General features: G+C 45.6%; 1 protein-coding gene and 1 long non-coding RNA gene across 14 annotated transcripts in view; one reads left to right on the forward strand and one right to left on the reverse strand.

Moving 5' to 3' along the window:
* Positions 1 to 2940: 2940 nt before the first annotated feature.
* LOC310754744 lies at positions 2941 to 13662 on the reverse strand. Its single transcript, XR_014543984.1, has 3 exons — positions 12057 to 13662; positions 10106 to 10250; positions 2941 to 3074 (listed from the first exon to the last, which is right to left on the reverse strand). It is a non-coding gene; the product is annotated as an uncharacterized lncRNA (long non-coding RNA).
* A 159-nt stretch (positions 13663 to 13821) lies between these two features.
* The window catches only part of RAPGEF1 (Rap guanine nucleotide exchange factor 1), a 111134-nt gene continuing 106424 nt past the window's right edge, over positions 13822 to 18531 (forward strand). For 8 of the 13 annotated variants that reach the window (XR_014543973.1, XR_014543974.1, XM_083596860.1 and 5 more), the window contains exon 1: positions 13873 to 14198. Coding sequence is in view for 8 of the 13 variants with exons in the window: in XM_083596860.1 (XP_083452986.1) it covers positions 14174 to 14198 (25 nt within the window). In the remaining 5 variants the exon portion in view is untranslated. Of the gene's footprint in view, positions 14199 to 18531 lie in introns of all 13 variants that reach the window. The other 5 variants (XR_014543972.1, XM_083596856.1, XM_083596857.1 and 2 more) reach the window with 4 other exon arrangements.

Genomic DNA, 18531 nt, shown 5'->3' on the forward strand with positions numbered 1-18531 from the left:
GAAAAGTAAGATTTAACTGTCTGTCTGGTATGTATCTCTATGTGATTTTTTTGTGTTGGGATGGGGAGGGGAAGTATAATCTTATCTGCCTCAGCCAGCAAAATGTATTGGGTCCAACACGCAAATCCCTACACTGCTCTGGCCCTTTTAATTTTGTTTATATTATTGTGGCATCTGTAACTGTGCCAGTTTCGCATATCGAAGTGGGGATATATGGCGTCAGGCCATCTCTCAGGTAAACTGGCTCCAAGCTGTTAAAGGCTTTGTACACCACTGGTAATACTTTGAACTTGACCGGTTAGCAAATCAGCAACCAGTTCAGGTCTCTGAGCACAGGTGTTATACACTGACAGGGCCTCAGTGCTGTCAGCGATCATGCAGCAGCATTCTGTGCTGGCCTACTTTGAATTCTGCCTCACACAAAAGGCCCATTCTAGATCAACCACTGAGTGACAATTAGCTCTTTGACAACAAAGAGACTTGTGGCATTTTCAAGACTGGCAAAATTTATTAGGCATCAGCTTTTGTGAACTTCGATGGATGTGAGACACATTCAGAGACTGTATTGTTAATCTGCCGGGCGGTGTAGGGTTTAGTTTCCGGTGGATAATGTGAAAGGAATGAAGATGCCAAGAGGCGAAATCTTGAGTGGGGCCAGAATAAATGAGCCGAGTGGCTCCTTCCAACTGGGCTCGGTAGGAGCTCTCTGATGGCACAGTTGAACTCGATTAACTTTTCAAGGGTTGGGGACCTCCTGTGGCCACCGGGAAATGAAGGCGCAACTGCCCTCCCTGCCACGCTATGGACCCCCTTGCCTATTCTGGCCTTTGTTCCCTTTGTCTGACGAGGAAAAGGCTCTGTGTGTCAACAAATAGGCATTATGGAGGGCTTCTTTCCCTGCTGCTTCCTCTGAATTACCAGACAAAATAAACAAATAAATAAATAAATAACCTCCAAAGACGGAAATCTGGAGGTCAGGCTCTGAAAAGGGGGAAAAGGAAACACAGAGTCGGAGTTGAGGCAGACATGAATTATAGAATCATACAACTGTAAGGTTTGGATGGGACCCAAAGGGTCATCTAGCCCAACCCCCTGCAGTGCAGGAATTGTGAAGAGGAGTGCTTAAGAAAGGAAATAATGCTGTGGCATTTCTCTCGTGCCCTGATATTTTTTTTTTAAAAAAAAATGTGTGGTCTGGAAGCAATTGCAAAGGCAGATGTGTTGTCTAATGGACCAGGCAGCTGAGTTAGCTTAATCACAAGGTCATGGGTTTGAGTCCCACATCGGACAAAATATTCCTACGCTGCAGGGGGTCAGACTGGGTGGCCCTCGTGGTCCCTTCCAACTCTACCAATTCTATGATTCTAAGAGAGCTCTCCTCTTCTGCGGTCAGGAACCTTAAACCCGGGGGCCAAATGCAGCCCTCCAGACCTCTCTGCCAGGCCTGTGGGACTTTCTAGGCTACGCAGCTTCCTAGGTCACACCCCCTGTCCTCAGGTGACACAACTCAATCTGTACCTTACCCAAGAGCTTTTTCTTGCCTGGGATGTGCCCTTCAGCTGTAATCATGTCTCTTGCTTGCCTGGATAGAGGACAGAGAGTGAGGGGAGGGGTATCTCTGAGTGTATGCAGAAACAAGCCTAGTGCACAAAGGTAAAGCGAGAATACATTCCTCCCCCCACTTTTGCTTCTGGTCCTGCCCACCACCTTGGAAGGTTGCCCAGAAGGGAACATGGCCCTCAGATGAAAGGCTCCTGCACCCACTCACAGCACACAAAGCATTGCGTAAATACTAACAATGAACTCATTATTCAGGTGTGCCTCCGTAGTTATCCAAAACATCACCTTCCATCCATAAGAGGAAGGAATCAGAGAAACCTAAGGCCTATGTTAAAAAACCGCGCCAGTTTTCTGTAGAGGGGAGAGTCCTAAAGGGATAGGGGGAACCCAATGGCCACAGACTGCTGATTGTAGTAGGAAATGGAAAGCAGGGGACCAGGGTATGGAAGGCAGCACTGCAGAGGAGGGCAGGGCTGTCTGGCACCCTACTCCATGATAAAAAAAAGTTCTGATCCCATTTGAATTTCAGTCTTCAGGAGCACCCCCCCACCCCCACCCACTTCTCCACACACACCTTCCCCTCCCCTCCCCATTTCTGGTGTTACTGGTCCACTGTTAGCATCCAGGAAGTTTGTGGGAACTTGGCAATACGGAGGGATGCTGTTTTCTTGGCTCCAGAATAAACTCTGCATGCCCGGAACTACAGCAAGGAGAAACGAAATTGGAGATCAGAGCTGTCATGTCTTGTAACATTTCTCGTGGGGGTCACCTTTCCTTCCAGAGCATGATTTTTTAGGATTTGACTTTGGGATATTGATTTTGAATTTCCTTGTTTTTGTGTCCTGTTAATTTTCACTTGTTTCCTCTTCTTCTTCTTTCTGCAAAGCAAGCCCAGAGTCACCTTCAGCTCCTCTCTGATTTTGGATGTGGGGGAGGCAGGGAGGAGAGAACAACTCTGCCTTTGAATTTGCTGGTCATAGAAAGAGTTTTCAAAGGAATGATGGCTCTGTTGGCGATTATTTGACTAGAAAAAACACCATGGGTTGCATGCTGAGATTTTATATGGAATGTCTCTCTTGTAGATGATCAAGGAAGCCATCTCAGTCTCAAAGATGCATTGTAGTGGCTTACTCTATGGCCTTTTGCCACACTCCTAACCTTTTCTCCAAGGAACTCAATGTGATGTATACACTTCTCTCCCCCTGCTACATTTTATCTTCAAAACAAGACTGTGGGGTAGGTCAGGCTGAGAGACAGTTGCTCAGTCACCCAAAGTCACCCTTCATGGCTGAGCAGGGATTTGAACCCTGGTCTCCCAGGTCTAGCACTCAAAGGTAGCTGTGGACCTACTTCAGGCATAGTCTCATTCTGCGACTTCCAGCCAAGGTGTCACTGGGAGCTATCCAGGGTGCTGACCCACCTTTGCCTTCTCTACCTGGGCTTGTCTTCTGCTGTATTTAGCCTGGCCTTGCTGGGGCCTGGTTCTGTCTCTCGGATTACAAACTTGGTGCTAGCTGAAAAGGTGATGATGTTGAGAACCCCCTAAAAACTAGGCAAAACATATGCACACCCCAAACAAATAAAACACAAGACATAAAAAACAGGCAACAACGTCCACTGCCCCTAAACAACACACAGTCCTAGGGAAAAGTCCTAGCAATGCTATAGAGCTTGAAAGGCTCAAGTGTTTTTCTACTGTAGATTCTATCAACGGGTCAGATAATGCATAATTTGTCCCTTTACGGGGCAGTTTCCTGGTTGATCTTTGGAGATCCTTTTGATATCTTCCTTGAAAGGGAGAGGGGTGGCAACATACTTGAATGTTGAGATATTTCTTAGACCTCGATTCTTCTTCTGAGGCTATGATTATGGGGTTTTTTTCTAAATATATTAGGGGCTCTGCTCACCAACCCAGAGTTTGCCGACCCCTATTCCCCCACACCAACCCCACCTCCCTTTACACCTGACCAAACCCCTCTTTTTACACCTCACTCAACACTTACAGCTCACCCCAGCCTCTTTTAAAGAAGGGTAAGAAGCTACAGAGAGCAGTTTTCTCAATAGTTTCCCCTCCCTCCATTAAACTTCACTACAGCCTATCAAAGGGATGCGGGTGACACTGTGGTCTAAACCACAGAGCCTAGGACTTGCCGATCAGAAGGTTGGTGGTTCGAATCCCCGCGACGGGGTGAGCTCCCGTTGCTCGGTCCCTGCTCCTGCCCACCTAGCAGTTCGAAAGCACGTCAAAGTGCAAGTAGATAAATAGGTACCGCTCCAGCGGGAAGGTAAGTGGCATTTCTGTGCGCTGCTCTGGTTCGCCAGAAGCGGCTTAGTCATGCTGGCCACACGACTCGGAAGCTGTACGCCGGCTCCCTCGGCCAATAAAGCGAGATGAGCGCTGCAACCCCAGAGGCGGCCATGACTGGACCTAATGGTCAGGGGTCCCTTTACCTTTACCTTTACAGCCTATCAGCAGCTACATGAACTGCAGCATGATGACATCCATTTGTTTTATGTATATAGGAAGATATTTGGCACTTTCTTTAGTGTTTGGTTGACCATAACAAATATTTGACTGATAACTTTAAAAATTAGTTAAGAAAAAAAACTTTAAGAGGAAAATATTGAAATGGGCAGGGGGAGCCTTGGCCAGCAGCAAGGGGGTGTCTAAAGAGATCAGGATGCCTAGACCTGGTTCTCCCCATTGACCACAACCAGGAATCAAGGTTAATCAAAGAGAAGGATTGTTCTCGTACTGTAATGTAATACTTTGGTAGCAAGTAGGTAGATTTTAGCTATGCTTCCATGCATCATCCGGTTACACTGAATGCAGATGTCTCTGTTTGGAATCCTTTAATAATTTAAACTTCAATTATAATGGCATGTTTATTATGTCCCATGCAATGCTGCCCTCTAGAGAAAATTGATGGTATCAAATTATAACTTGTATTTATGGTAGGCCTATTATTGAATAAAATAGATTTAATCATGAATTGATTGATGGATGGACAAATGAAGGCTTAAAAGTTTTTGTAATGGAAAAAATGAGGTTGGAGCCAATGTTAGTCCTAATCAGAGTAGACCCATTTGTTTTAATACCCTGATGTTTTAATACTCTGATGGATTTGTTATTACACATTTTCATTACATATTTATTTTATTTATAGCTGTAAAACTGTTTTAGAGGCCATTATGGTATTTAAGTTGTGCATGAATTAATAAATAAAACAATGGACATAACTAACATGGATCCATTATTTTAAGTGGGTCTACTCTGAGTAGAACTTAAGTTGAAGACAACATAGGATTGTCTATTTTTATGGAATTTATTTTCTGTTCTTGTTTTTCTCTGTCTGAATCTGTTAGATGCCTTTGTTCTTTTGTTCTTTAAGAAAAATACATCTAAGGACATAAATGAACTAAACTTTAAACACTGCCCTTTTAAAAGAGGACATTTTGGACTGGAATAGTCTAACCACATATATTTGAAAGTATATCCATATACTTCAGTGAAGATTCTTGCCAGACAAAAACAATTAAAATGAGGTTTTAAAAATTATCAAAATGTATCAGAAATTGTGTTAGAGTTATTACTTTAAAATATTTTAGGCATCTGGTTGGTCACTATTATTTATTATTTGTTTCATTTATGAACAGCTTCCTGTGAGACATCTGGAAGTGAATTACAATGTCTTCACATATATTGCTGGAAACCTGGGGGGGGGGGGCAGTTGTTGAACTCAGGGTGCTGCTTGCAGACTTCCCAATGCGGCATGTGGTTGGTTCATAGCTGTCAACGTTTCCCTTCTTTTTAAGGGAAATTCCCTTATTCCGAATAGGATTCCTCGCAAGAAAAGGGAAAAGTTGACAGCTATGGATTGTTTCTCTGTAAGGATGTTGGATGAGGTGGGTCTTTCAGCCTGATCCAGCAGGGCTATTATTATGTTTTTAACAAGCTGAAAATCATCAATCACAACAGTTCCCTGGTGATGCCCCCAACCCTTCTTATATTCCTCCTTTGTGTGACAACTGTCAATGTAACCCTCCTCTGTTTCCTGTTGCCAGGAGTGGACTTTGGTCTTTCAAATTTCAGCAGTGCTCAATTCACAACGTCATAGTTCAACTGCCCCATGGCTCCCCCTAGACTCAGTGCCCAGTGTTGCAGAAGCGGTTCTGCTGCCCTAATTCTGCCTCTGCAGTTGCTGATCCTGATCATTCAGCATTCTCATATCACAGAATCATAGAGTTGGAAGGGACCCTGAGGATCATCTAGTCCATCCCCTGCAATGCAGGAATATGCATCTGTCACTTTCTGGGATCAGACCTGCACCCTTGGCATTATGAACACCACGTTGTAACCAAATAAACTATCCTCTCATTCGGGTCCTCAGGTGGGTCTTTGTACTCCAGGGCAACAAGACAAACACTAAACTGACTGCTGCATTTATTCTGGAGTCTTTAGTTGATGCATGGATTGAGTTAACAGGAATACATTATATCTATCATCCATCCATCTATCTCTCTCTCTATCTATCATCACCTCCCTGGATTTTTATTTTTTGTACTTCTGCAGACCTTGGGGTTGCCAGAAGCCTCCTGATTGCTCCCTGTTGCTTGTGCATTGATCCTGGTTAAATAATGATTGACACTCACCTCTGAACACCAGAATTAGCAAGAGTACTGATGAGCAAGTAATGGAATGAAGCAGACCACCTCATCCTTGGAGCCACAGAACAGAAAGAGACACAACATTATACCCCTCTGGCCTAGTTTGATGTGTGTTGTGATTGATGCACATTAAAGCCCTCTGTTTCACCTGCTGTTGGGGGCTGTGAGGAGTTCAAATGAAGAACTTTTGGGTCTGTGTGCAGCTGCCCTGTGTGGTGAGGCACAGAACTGCATGTGGCAGCAACGGCCTGGGCAATTTAGCATCCTTGGTCTCTGCAGTAGTGTAGCGTGGGTTGCCAGGGCCCAGGGCCATGTTGATGTGTGGGTGAGAAACAGGCAGAGTATGTATACCCATTCAATTGCCTAATGCTTCACTCAACCCGCAGCTGCAGAGATAAGAAGAGTTGCTCCGTTGTCTGGATGGAGAGGTCAGTTCCTGGTTTGCACGAAGAAGCTATTTTCAATGGAGCCCAGTGACAGAAACACGCAGTATTAAGGAATTGCTGGTTGTTAAAATTTTGCTCCTCTAACAATTTTGCACCTGGGGAAACCACCCCTGTCTCCCACCACCACCACACTATGCCACTGGGTCTCTGCACTCACTACATCCGTTCTGTATGATAATTGACTCCTTCTGGACAAGAACAACCATAAGGGGCTCCTGCTCCAGATAAACCTTGCTTGAGCTTAACTGCATCATACAGTTGCCCTTTGGTTTTGGCATTCTGGTTTGCCCCTCTACCCTGCCTCTTGACTTGCCCCTTGTTCCTGTTAGTTTGTGTGTGTGTGTGTGTGTGTGTAAATAGCACAGTGAAGTGCATAAATAAATAATCTGGTAAGACTGCTAGTTGGAAGGATAAAGAAATGTTAAGGTTCATCAAGCCTGGCAAACAAAACTATTCTGAGCACAAGCTTACATTTGGCCATCATGGAGTCATGAGGATGTGAAAAGGAAGATCCAACACTGAAGAAGCAGCAGGAAGGAAGTAAAGCCTGAAGGAACAAATGGTTACTCAAGAAGGAATCGGTGAGGGAAGAATAGGATGCCTTTCTGTCTATTGTGCCCAAATGGTTCAGGTAACTTATTGCAACTGTTGTTGCTTTAATTCCAGCATTCGATGACTTCTGGCTGGCTCTATGGTCCTTATCCACAGCTCCTGTCTCACTGCAGACCACTCCCCACAACTCAGTGCTAACTCCCTGGAACTCTGTATGCACTGAGCTGATGGTAAGAAAATTATTCTCTTAAATACCCCCAAAACAATCGCTGAATCTCAGTTATGGGAAACATATCTTGGCTGTGGATAATAACACCAGGGCTAATGACAACTAAGAATATAACATTATGGTTGCCAACTGGCAGTGGGTGGGGGAGGCTTGGCCAGCTCCTGCAGCGTGAAATGCAGTAATTAGGAGGCAAAGCTTTTCACAGCATTAATGGGAGAAATGTGCCTATTTGGCACCCTCAAAACTCTGCAGGGGTGGAGGCCAATTAGAATGGCTCACCCCCAGAGTCTGATAGATCCAACTGTTTCTTAGTTAGCTCAGGGATGTGTGTGTTCCTGCTGACATGGCTTGTGGTTCTGTCAATGCCTTGGTCACCCTCTGGAGGTGAGAGCTTACTGGAACATCTGACCCTATTCTGCTTCATAAAGCCTATTCAGCTCTGAGACAGCAGCCAGAGTGACAGTGGAGGGGAAACTGAGGCCGCATGTGATTGAATGACAGCTAAGCAGCCATTTCAGTTGTGTGCATTTACTGTTTAGGCTTAATTGCAGGCTTTTGGAGGAGAGCAGTGATGGGTCCATTCTTAAGGAAATCAGCCCTGAGTGCTCACTGGAAGGACAGATCGTGAAGCTGAGGCTCCAATACTTTGGCCACCTCATGAGAAGAGAAGACTCCCTGGAAAAGACCCTGATGTTGGGAAAGGTTGAGGGCACAAGAAGGGGACGACAGAGGACAAGATGGTTGGACAGTGTTCTCAAAGCTACGAACATGAGTCTGACCAAACTGCAGGAGGCAGTGGAAGACAGGAGTGCCTGGCATGCTCTGGTCCATGGGGTCACGAAGAGTCAGACACGACTAAACGACGAAACAACAACAACAACAACAGTGATGGATCCTACCAGATGTTCCCTGGGATTGGGGATTGATAAACCACTGTGGGAATTGCAGCTCCATGAGGGGAATAGGGATCTCCTAATCATTCTCAGCACCGTTAACCAACTATAGCTGCCAGGATTCCTTGAGGGAACCCATAATTGTCTGAAGTGGTATCATAGTGGCTTTTATGTATAGTGAAGATGGAGTCTGGGGGGGGAGTGGGGGGAGGACAGAAAACCAGAAGGGAGAAAGAGTAGCATATCATGGATGAAGTCATGGGTGCCTGAACAAGAACACTCCATACACAGCAAGATTTTGTTTTAAGTTTGACTTGTATTCCTTTAAAACAATGTTGTTTAGTATTATGAAAAACACTGGAGTTAATTTAATAAAAGAGTTGCCTTTCACATAAGTTTCAAGATGATTTACAAGCATACAGCAAAAGTAACAAAAATAGGTTTAAGAGAAATACAAAGGTGTGTATTAAAAACATCACAAACACCCTAGAACCATGGTTGTACTGCTCCCTGGGGAGGGGATTAACGGGGGGGGGAGAGGCACTGGAGATGTAAATGACTTAGAAAAGCTGGAATCACTGGATCAACTTCATCATTTTTGTTGAATTAATTAAATTAAATAGTTTTAGTTGGATTTTGAATAAATGTGCAATTAATTGTTACTGGTTTTAATTTTATTGTGTTCTTATCTTCTGGAGAAGAAAAAGATAGAGAGTAAACATTACAAAAATCTGTAGTGAAGTCCCCACAGTTGGCTGGAGCCTTGTATGCCTACTTCTGGAAACTCCTGGCAGCCAAACTGGTGCCAAACGTATTGCTCTGCTTTCCCTTGGACCACATCAGTGGTTGTATGGGCAGCCCATGACCTCCATGCACACTGCCCAGGCCTGCATCCTGGGGATGGCACTTTTGGTGCTGCTATTGGAGCAAAAACAACAGAGGAGGCAGCAGTTATGAATTACTGGTCTCTGCAGCCACAGCAGGCGCTGGGACTCTCCAGCAGTTTGACTTCAGCCCCAGAAGTGCACTCCATTGTTTCTCGAGACAGATGGATCCCAACAATAACATTAGTTGTGCAAACAGCTGCTCTGAACCATGTTTTCTATAGAGCAGGGTAGGAGGCACTGGAGATGAACTTATGGAACTAAGGGGGTGGTAGCTTGAAAAGGTTTGGGAACCACCGTCCTGGGCAGAGACCTTATCTTTTAAAAATAAATAAATACATACATACTTACATACATAGTAAAGGTAAAGGGACCCCTGACCCTTAGGTCCAGTCATGGCCAACTCTCGGGTTGCGGCGCTCATCTCGCTTTATTGGCCGAGGGAGCCGGCGTACAGCTTCCAGGTCATGTGGCCAGCATGACTAAGCCGCTTCTGGCGAACCAGAGCAGCGCACGGAAACGCCGTTTACCTTCCCGCCAGAGCAGTACCTATTTATCTACTTGCACTTTGACATGCTTTCGAACTGCTAGGTTGGCAGGAGCAGGGACCGAACAACGGGAGCTCACCCCGTCGCGGGGATTCAAACCGCCGACCTTCTGATCGGCAAGTCCTAGGCTCTGTGGTTTAACCCACAGCACCACCCGCGTCCCTAAATACATACATATATACATACATAATAAAAATCAGTCAACTGGAATGGTTTGTTGAAACATTAAAAAAAAATCTTCATTTGTTTTCAAAAACCACATATGCTGTTCCACAAAAACAGAGACTTCCTTAACATGGAGCTCTATAATATGGAAAAAGCTTACCTGAAAGGCAGATTACTCACCGGAACTGTCACCTTAGGAACAGAGGGGGCAAGCTAGAATCTTTCCCACAATTATCTGCAAGCAACGGGGTTCTGAAGCAATCACGCAGGGGGTATCCAACAGGCAAACTGGTGTGGTACAGGTTCTCTAAAAGGGTTAGAAAGTTTTGGAAAGTAATACAGTGGTGCCTCGGGTTACAGACGCTTCAGGTTACAGACTCTGCTAACCCAGAAATAGTACCTTGGGTTAAGAACTTTGCTTCAGGATGAGAACAGAAATCGTGCAGCAGCGGCGCAGCAGGAGGCCCCATTAGCTAAAGTGGTGCTTCAGGTTGAGATCAGTTTCAGGTTAAGAACAGACCTCTGGAACGAATTAAGTTCTTAACCCGAGGTACCACTGTATTTTTAAAAATATATTATGCCAGATTTATGCAGCATAATGTATCTCCCCACCACCACCACTAGAGGCCACCCACTCTCTCTGTCTGGCCGAAATAATTTCCACTGGAACTGTCAAAGAGTACAGTGGTACCTTGGGTTAAGTACTTAATTCATTCCGGAGGTCCGTTCTTAACCTGAAACTGTTCTTAACCTGAAGCACCACTTTAGCTAATGGGGCCTCCTGGTGCTGCCGCACCACCGGAGCACAATTTCTGTTCTCATCCTGAAGCAAAGTTCTTAACGTGAAGCACTATTTCTGGGTTAGCGGAGTCTGTAACCTGAAGCATATGTAACCTGAAGCATATGTAACCCGAGGTACCACTGTATACCAACCAGGGTCAGGATTACAATTGAACCAACAAGAAGCCGTGCCTTTCAGGAAGTTGGTTATAGAGAAGGGCACAGTGCCCAGTGTGAGGGGAGAATGTGTCATTTATTTATTAATTAAACCTTTTCCTCCCAGTTACACTGGCATGATACTCTGTTTCCCATCATACATGGATGCACAGTCTCACTTTTTTAGGGGCTGAGGGAGGGGGGGAACCTGCTTATTGTTATTCCAAAATCAAAATAAGACCCAATCTGGATAAGAACACAAGACTGTAAGAGCTGTTCAACAGTGGAACAAACTTTCAACAAGAGGTGGTGGACTCACCTTCTTTGGAGGTTTCAAGCAGAGGTTGGATGGCCATCTGTCATGAATAATCTAGTTGAGATTCCTACATTGCAGGGGGTTGGACTAGATGACCCTCAGGGTCCCTTCCAACTCTACAGGTCTATGATTCTATAAGACCCGTCTAGTTCAGCATCCTTTTCTCACACTAGCTAACCAGATGCCTCAATGGGAAGTCCCACATGCAGGATCTGAGCACAAAGGTTTTCTCCCTACTTCTACCAACTGGTATTTCTGCATTTCTGCCCCTCTGACTGTGGAGGCAGACCATAGCCATTATGACTAGTAGACACTGATAGCCTTATCCTCTGTAATTTGTGGAATCCTCTCTGAAAGCCATCCTGTCACTGTTTCCTGTGGGAGTGAGTTCCACAGTCTAACTATACACTGTGTGATAGAAATATGCTTGCATGTGAAAGGGAGCTCATAATTGCCAATGCGTTCTTATTCTAAAGATTAAATACACAAGTGAATGCAAGGCTGAGGGAAATGTCAAGGCTTTGCATTGAGGTAAATGAACTAAAACCAACAAAGGAAAGCTACTACCCATCTCTTAATCTCTCCATACCAGGAAAAAAACCTTCACTTGAACAGAGATATTTAGAAGACCAGGAAACCTACCTCCAGTTTAGTCTCTAATTCAGGGATAGGGCACCTATGGCCCCCCAGATGTTGCTGGATTACAATTACAGTCATCCCTGACCACTTGCCAGATTTTTTCTTCTTCTTAAATATTTATTTTTATTTATTTAACCAAAAACATATAATTCAATTAACATATTATGGTAAAGAAATAAAAGAAAAACAATACAGTTGAATGAAAATTAAAATGAAACACTCACAATCCCTGGGATAGCTCAGTCAGTAGGGCATGAGACTCTTAATCTCAGGGTTGTGAGTTTGAGTCCCACATTGGGCTAAAGATCCCTGCATTGCAGAGAAGGTTGAACTAAACAATCCTTGTGGTCCCTTACAACTCTATGACTTTGCTTTGCTGCTATGGAGGGGGCAGTGAAAAATTGTTTTGTTCATAAATTGTTTATGTCCTCAAGATCTTGCAATATTTTCACCTAAAGCTGAAAAGTGACTAAGAATTCTAAGCAGCAGGCGTATTTCACATGAGGCATTTGAACTCTTGGCTATGTTGATGGGAGCTTGGAGTCCAACATCTGGAGAAGGCCATGGGTTCCCCAGTCCTGCTCAAAATGGCTACAGATTACTTTGCCTTTAGTTCTGATATGATGTTCAAACTCCTCTTAACCATTTACTACAGCTGGGGGGGGGGCACCAGAAACCTTGGCCTTCTAGATGTTATCAAATGGTGGCTCCCATTAGCCCTAGCAAGCACAGCCAGGGATGGGCAATTGTAGTTCAGCAACACCTGAAGGGAACAAAGCTTCACTACACCTGGTCCACAGGCAACCCAATTGCCCCTGCGTTGAGTTGGTTATGGTGAGAAGTCACCTTGAAACTTTATAACTGCTCCTTAGTAGACACATAGACTGCAGTCCTATCCATGCTTACTTTATTAGCGTTATTTGCTTTTATATCCCATTTTCCCTCCAAGCAGTTCAAGGTGGTGTACAGTGGTTCTCTCTGCTGCTTCCCTCCCCCCCCCCCATTTAAACCTCACTCAGCCATGAAGCTCACTGGGTGACCTTGGACCTGTCACTGCCCCTCAGCCTAACCTACCTCACAGGGTTGTCATTAGGGTAAAATGGGGAGAGGGTGACTTATTTATGTCACCTTGAGCAACTTGGGAGTAAAATAAAACCTATTATTGACAATCCTATATATGCACTTCCCTGGGAGTAAGTTTCTGCTGGACTCAGTGGGGCTTAACACAGGATTTCCTTGGAGGGGTTTACTCCTGTGTAGGCAGTGTTTTGCCCTGAGGGACCTGCCTCTGACTAGACAGGACTTTGTTGTTGTTTAGTCCTGTCCGACTCTTTGTGACACCATGGACGAGAGCAGGCCAGGCACTCCTGTCTTCCACTGCCTCCCGCAGTTTGGTCAGACTCATGCTGGTAGCTTTGAGAACACTGTCCAACCATCTTGTCCTCTGTCGTCCCCTTCTCCTTGTGCCCTCCATCTTTCCCAGCATCAGGGTCTTTTCCAGGGAGTCTTCTCTTCTCATGAGGTGGCCAAAGTATTGGAGCCTCAGCTTCAGGATCTGTCCTTCCAGTGAGCACTCAGGGCTGATTTCCTTAAGAATGGATACGTTTGATCTTCTTGCAGTCCATGGGACTCTCAAGAGTCTCCTCCAGCACCAGAATTCAAAAGCATCAATTCTTCGGCGATCAGCCTTCTTTATGGTCCAGCTCTCACTTGCCTTTTTGCCCCACTGAATTCAACAGGGCTTCCTCCCAACAAGGTCACAGCGCCCGCTACCCCGGAGTAAGGCTTGCTGAATTCAGCAAGCCCCGGAGTAAGGCTTGCTGGTTCATGACGGGGCGAGGCCTTCCCCCTGCCCCACTGAGTCCAGTGGGGAGGGGGGCTCCCTGCCTCCCAAGGCAGGCTGCCATCCAGCAGGGGAAGAGAAGGCGAGAGGCCTTTTCCTTCCCCTTAGCCACCGCCACCGGCTCCACTGCCTTCTCCAGGGCGGGCAGCAGGGCGCGCTGTGCGGCCTCCTCTCCAGCCTCTCTCTCTCACACACACCGGGGCCCGGCCGAGGGAGGGGAAGCGAGACGAGGCGGCGGCGACCGAGGAGGAGGAGGACGAGGAGGCCGGGCTGAGCCGCTCGTCTTAGGCCCCGCTGCGGCGTCTTGAGGCGGAGCAGACTGGCTTCCTTCCCGCCCGGCTCGGGTGTTCCCTCGCGGCGGCAGCTTCGTCGTCGTCGTCTTCCACCTCCGCCGCTTCCTCCAGCCGGGCTGGGCCTCTGAGCCCCGAGCTCCCGTCCCAAGCCCCCCTCTGCAGGCGGGCGGGATCGGAGCCCAGCCCCGGCGCGGCCGCGACATGTCCGGCAAGATCGAGAAAGCAGGTGGGTGGACGGCGGGAAGGCCGCTGAGAGAAAGGGGGCAGGGGGAGGCCGTCCGCCTTTCCTCAGTCGGCGGGGCGGTATTTTGGGGACGGGGGGGAAGGGAAATTGTGTGGGGTGGGGGCGCACTAGAGACCAGGGCTTTTCATTCACACACCGTTTTGGTTCCTGATTTCTTTCATCAGCTGGATTTATATGGGTCTGAGAGAGAGAGAATCACACAGACACACACGCCCCCCCTCGCCCATGCTCAATGGAGGCAGCCCCCACCCGGAAGGGTCTGGCCGCCCTACAGAATATAGTAATCCTCCCGCGCCCACGGCAGAGATCCATTGAAGTTCGACTTTCCTCTTCTCCCCTTCTCCTTTTGTTTTTCTTAAAAACGTTTTCCTCTTGCCCCATAGAATAGCAGCCCCATCTCTTTTCATTTTAAAAAAAAAAGTCTTCTAAATGCCAGAGAGTAGTAGGCCCTTTCCTGCCCTATAGAAGAGCAGCTTTAAAAAATATATATGTAAAGGGTAAGGCTGCAAATCATAAATAGCAAATGTGAGAGATGCACACACACATACCCCCCAGTATAGGGAGCCCTATAGAAAAGGCGTCTTTCCTACCCCCTTTGGAGGAACACACCCCCTTTCCCCCTTTTTTATTATAAAAAAATGCTGTTTCTAATACTGTGGAGTAATAAGGGTTCCTGCCTCTTGGCACTGCTGTCAGTCCAATAGGACACATACGTTTGGGGACTAACTCAAACCATAGGTCCTGGGATGCTCCTAATTTCCTCACATATAATGCTCTTTATTTTATGCATAGAATCAGAGCCATCTTCCCTAAGTTCAGTATCCCCCTGATATTTGCATACAGCCTTTTTTCCTCCTGTGGAATAATTCCTATTGCACCCTGTACAGCTATTTGTTTACTCTTTCAGTCCTGTAGGAGGGTGCTATAAAACAGGTTTACTCCTGCCCCATGGAATAGCGGCTCTACATTCATGTACCCCTGTTGTAAAAGACATTGAAGGCTTCTTGACCTATGGGGGGACTTGCACCAAGCCCCACATACTACTGGGAGGGTTTCTCAAAACCAATCTTAAAAGAATGAACTGGATTCCCCCCCCAAAGGACACTCTTTATTTCTCAGGCCTGTGTGTCAGGTATGCTCCCTCCCTCAGAACTATATAAGCTTCTCAACTTCTTTCAGCACAGAACCATTCAGAGCAGAGTTCCTCCTTCCCCATATGGCAGCAGCAGCAGCACCTTTCCCCGAAACTTCATTCAGAACAGACTCTTTCATATAATCATAGAATTGTAGAGCTGGAAGAGACCCTGATGATCATCTAGTCCAACCCTCTGCAGTGCAGGAATGCTTCTCTCCCATATGGCAATTGGACCTGCAGCCCTGGCATTATCAGCACCACGATGTAATCACTTTCATAGTGCAATACAGTAGATAATCTTGTTTCCTGACCTGAACAATCATCTCCAGCTTCATAAATCAGATTCTTCTTATTACTGTAGAATAGATGGTTTCCCCAATGCCACAGAGTATCTTGTTTTTCTTCCAACTCTATAAAAAACCCAGCTCTCATGCTTCATAAAGCTCTGTAAAACAAACTTCATTCCACTTGCAGATTAACACTTTTTCCCCACCCTGACCTGGGCCTTTTAAATAAAATCTATAGTGTAAATTCATCCTAGTACAGTACTGGATAAAGAGTTTATTCTTCCAACTCCTTATTATTTATTTATTTATTGCATTTATATTGCAGCTTTTCTCCATGGAGCTCAAGGTGGTGTGCATGATTCTCCCCCTCATCATTTAATCCCCACAATAACCATAGAAGGTAGAACAGGCTGAGAGGCAGTGAGTGGCCCAAAGCCATCCTGTGAGCTTCATGCTGAGTAGGGATTTGAACCTGGGTCTCCCGGGTCTTAGTCCGACCCTTTAACTACTATAGCACATTGGCAACCCAGTGCCCTCCAAATATTTTGGACTCCCATCAGCCCCAGCTTCATTGAGTCCTATAAAGCAGACTTTGTGGGGGAGCTTTCTCAAGTAGTGTTCAAGGGGGTGGTATTAATTTCCACTGACCTACTGTATTTCACTATTAGGATTTGGTGGTATTTGGTGGTATTGGGCTGGGACTGTGGAGGTCTGGGTTTATAGCCACACACAGCTATGAAAAGTTGTATCTGTAGATGCTACTTCCCAAGGCGCTGGGTCAGTCTGATGAGAGTTGTAGTTCAAAATATCTGGAGGATATCAGATTGAGGATGTGTGGTTTACACGAGTAACCTGTCAAAGACCTTTGGCTTTCTCCCTCATCCCTCCAAACAGGGTCCTTTGCAGGTAGCATGGAACAACAGAAGGAGACTTCTTGCATTCATGTACCGTATTTTTTGCACCATAACACTCACTTTTTTCCTCCTAGAAAGTAAGGGGAAATGTCTGTGCGTGTTATGGAGGAAACGCCTACGGGTGGCATGCCTACGGATTTTCCTCCTCTAAAAACTACGTGCGTGTTATGGTCGGGTGCGTGTTATAGAGCGAAAAATACGGTATATGCTTATCCTCTATTGATTAGCCTCATGAAAGTGTTCTTTGGCATTTTCTTGATATTTGCAGAAGCCCCACAGACTTAGAATTTCCAGAGTTTCTGCTCCTGATTTGCGGTATGAAACTGGTGGTGACTGGGGGAACTGGTGGGTGTTTCCAGATGTGACTGATATTGGGGTGTAGGTGGGGAAATGCCTGTCCCAGCACCCATTGAAGGGGGGATGGGGTTTTCCTGCTGAATTGCATTGCCACTGAAGTTTGAACAGAGAGGTATGAGTTGAGGCCTCCTGTGAGGGGAAACTCCAAATGGCACTTGAAAGAAATTTTCTACTTGTTTATATATTTTTCTTGCTTTTTTGCATGCGTTGAGAGGGGTGCACTAGAAATTAGTTTCTCAAGTCTTTCATATTATTTCTGAAAACTAATACCCACTGTTCTGAAAGTTGTATTTTTGCACATTTATTAGCTAAAAACAAGGCTGTTAATGAGTGGCATAGCTTTGTGCATAATGACTGATTTTTAAATTCTAAATGTCCTGTTTAGTAGAAAGAGTGGAATATATTCTCTTAATATTCCTTCTTTCCTCTTCTTTGTTCTCCAGAATGCTGGATCTGGCTGGGATCTCCCTCTCCCTAGTCTTGAAAAGAGAAAGGTTAGGAAGACATTCCTCTGCTTGAAGCAGTGAACTGGGAAGCATTTAACTGGGATGCCTAGTGGCACTTCAGACTCCTAAAGGGTCTCCTCTGATTTTAAGCTGTATCTGTTTACAGCTGCTTTTCGGTGTACCAGAGGTGTTATATTTAAAGATTCAATTAGTGTTTTGCAAATCAAGCAGTGAATTTATTTGGTTTCATTATGTAGCATTTAATTAGCAGAGAGAAATCAATGTTGTATTGTGTTCTGTGCTGTAAGGACTCTCTGGATATCTTCCTTGGGGGAATGTACAGTAACAGTTGTGGTGTCATGCCACCACCCTTTCCCCACCAAACAGGCACTGTTCAGACCTGTCTGTCTCTACTTGCTTGAAAGGCATAGAGAGATTTCTGGGTCTGATGATTTTTAAATGCTTTTTGTCTTGACTTCTTAGCTCTGTGCAGCATCTGAATCTGTCTTCCTGTGATAAGGTTTTGGAGGGACCACTTGGAAATAAAAAATGACTTGGATTTCCTAGCAGCTGATTTCAAGTACTATGCACTGTGCAAATCGTGTCTCTTGTACCAAGTACGGTAACTGTCTAAAACAAGTGAGCATCCCATTGTGTCAGAGGTCAGATTGTTCCCCAGATACTGATTAATTGCTGAGTAATATCTTCTGAATGCTTGGAGCAGAATACTATGACAGAGGGACACGGATGGCGCTGTGGTCTAAACCACTGAGCCTCTTGAGCTTGCAGATCATAAGGTCAGCAGTTCAAATCCACCCAACAGTGGTGAGCTCCCGTTGCTTTGTCCAAGCCCCTGCCAGCCTAGCAGTTCGAAAGCATACCAGTGCGAACAGATAAATAGGTACCACTGTGGCGGGAAAGTAAATGGCCTTTCTGTGTGCTCTGGCACTCGTCATGGTGTTCTGTGTGCCAGAGCTGTTTAGTCATGCTGGGCAGTTGAGCTGAAAAGCTGTCTTCAGATAAACACTGGCTCACTTGGCCTGAAAGTGGAGATGAGTGCCATACCCCATAATCAAATTTGACTGGACTTAACCATCCTTTAAGGGGTCCTTTACCTTTACTTTGCGTGTGTGTGTGTGTGTGTGTGTGTGATGAATAAAGCAACTGTATATAAAG

This window comes from Podarcis filfolensis (assembly GCF_964270895.1).
Source record: "Podarcis filfolensis genome assembly, chromosome: Z".
NCBI lineage: Eukaryota > Metazoa > Chordata > Lepidosauria > Squamata > Lacertidae > Podarcis > Podarcis filfolensis.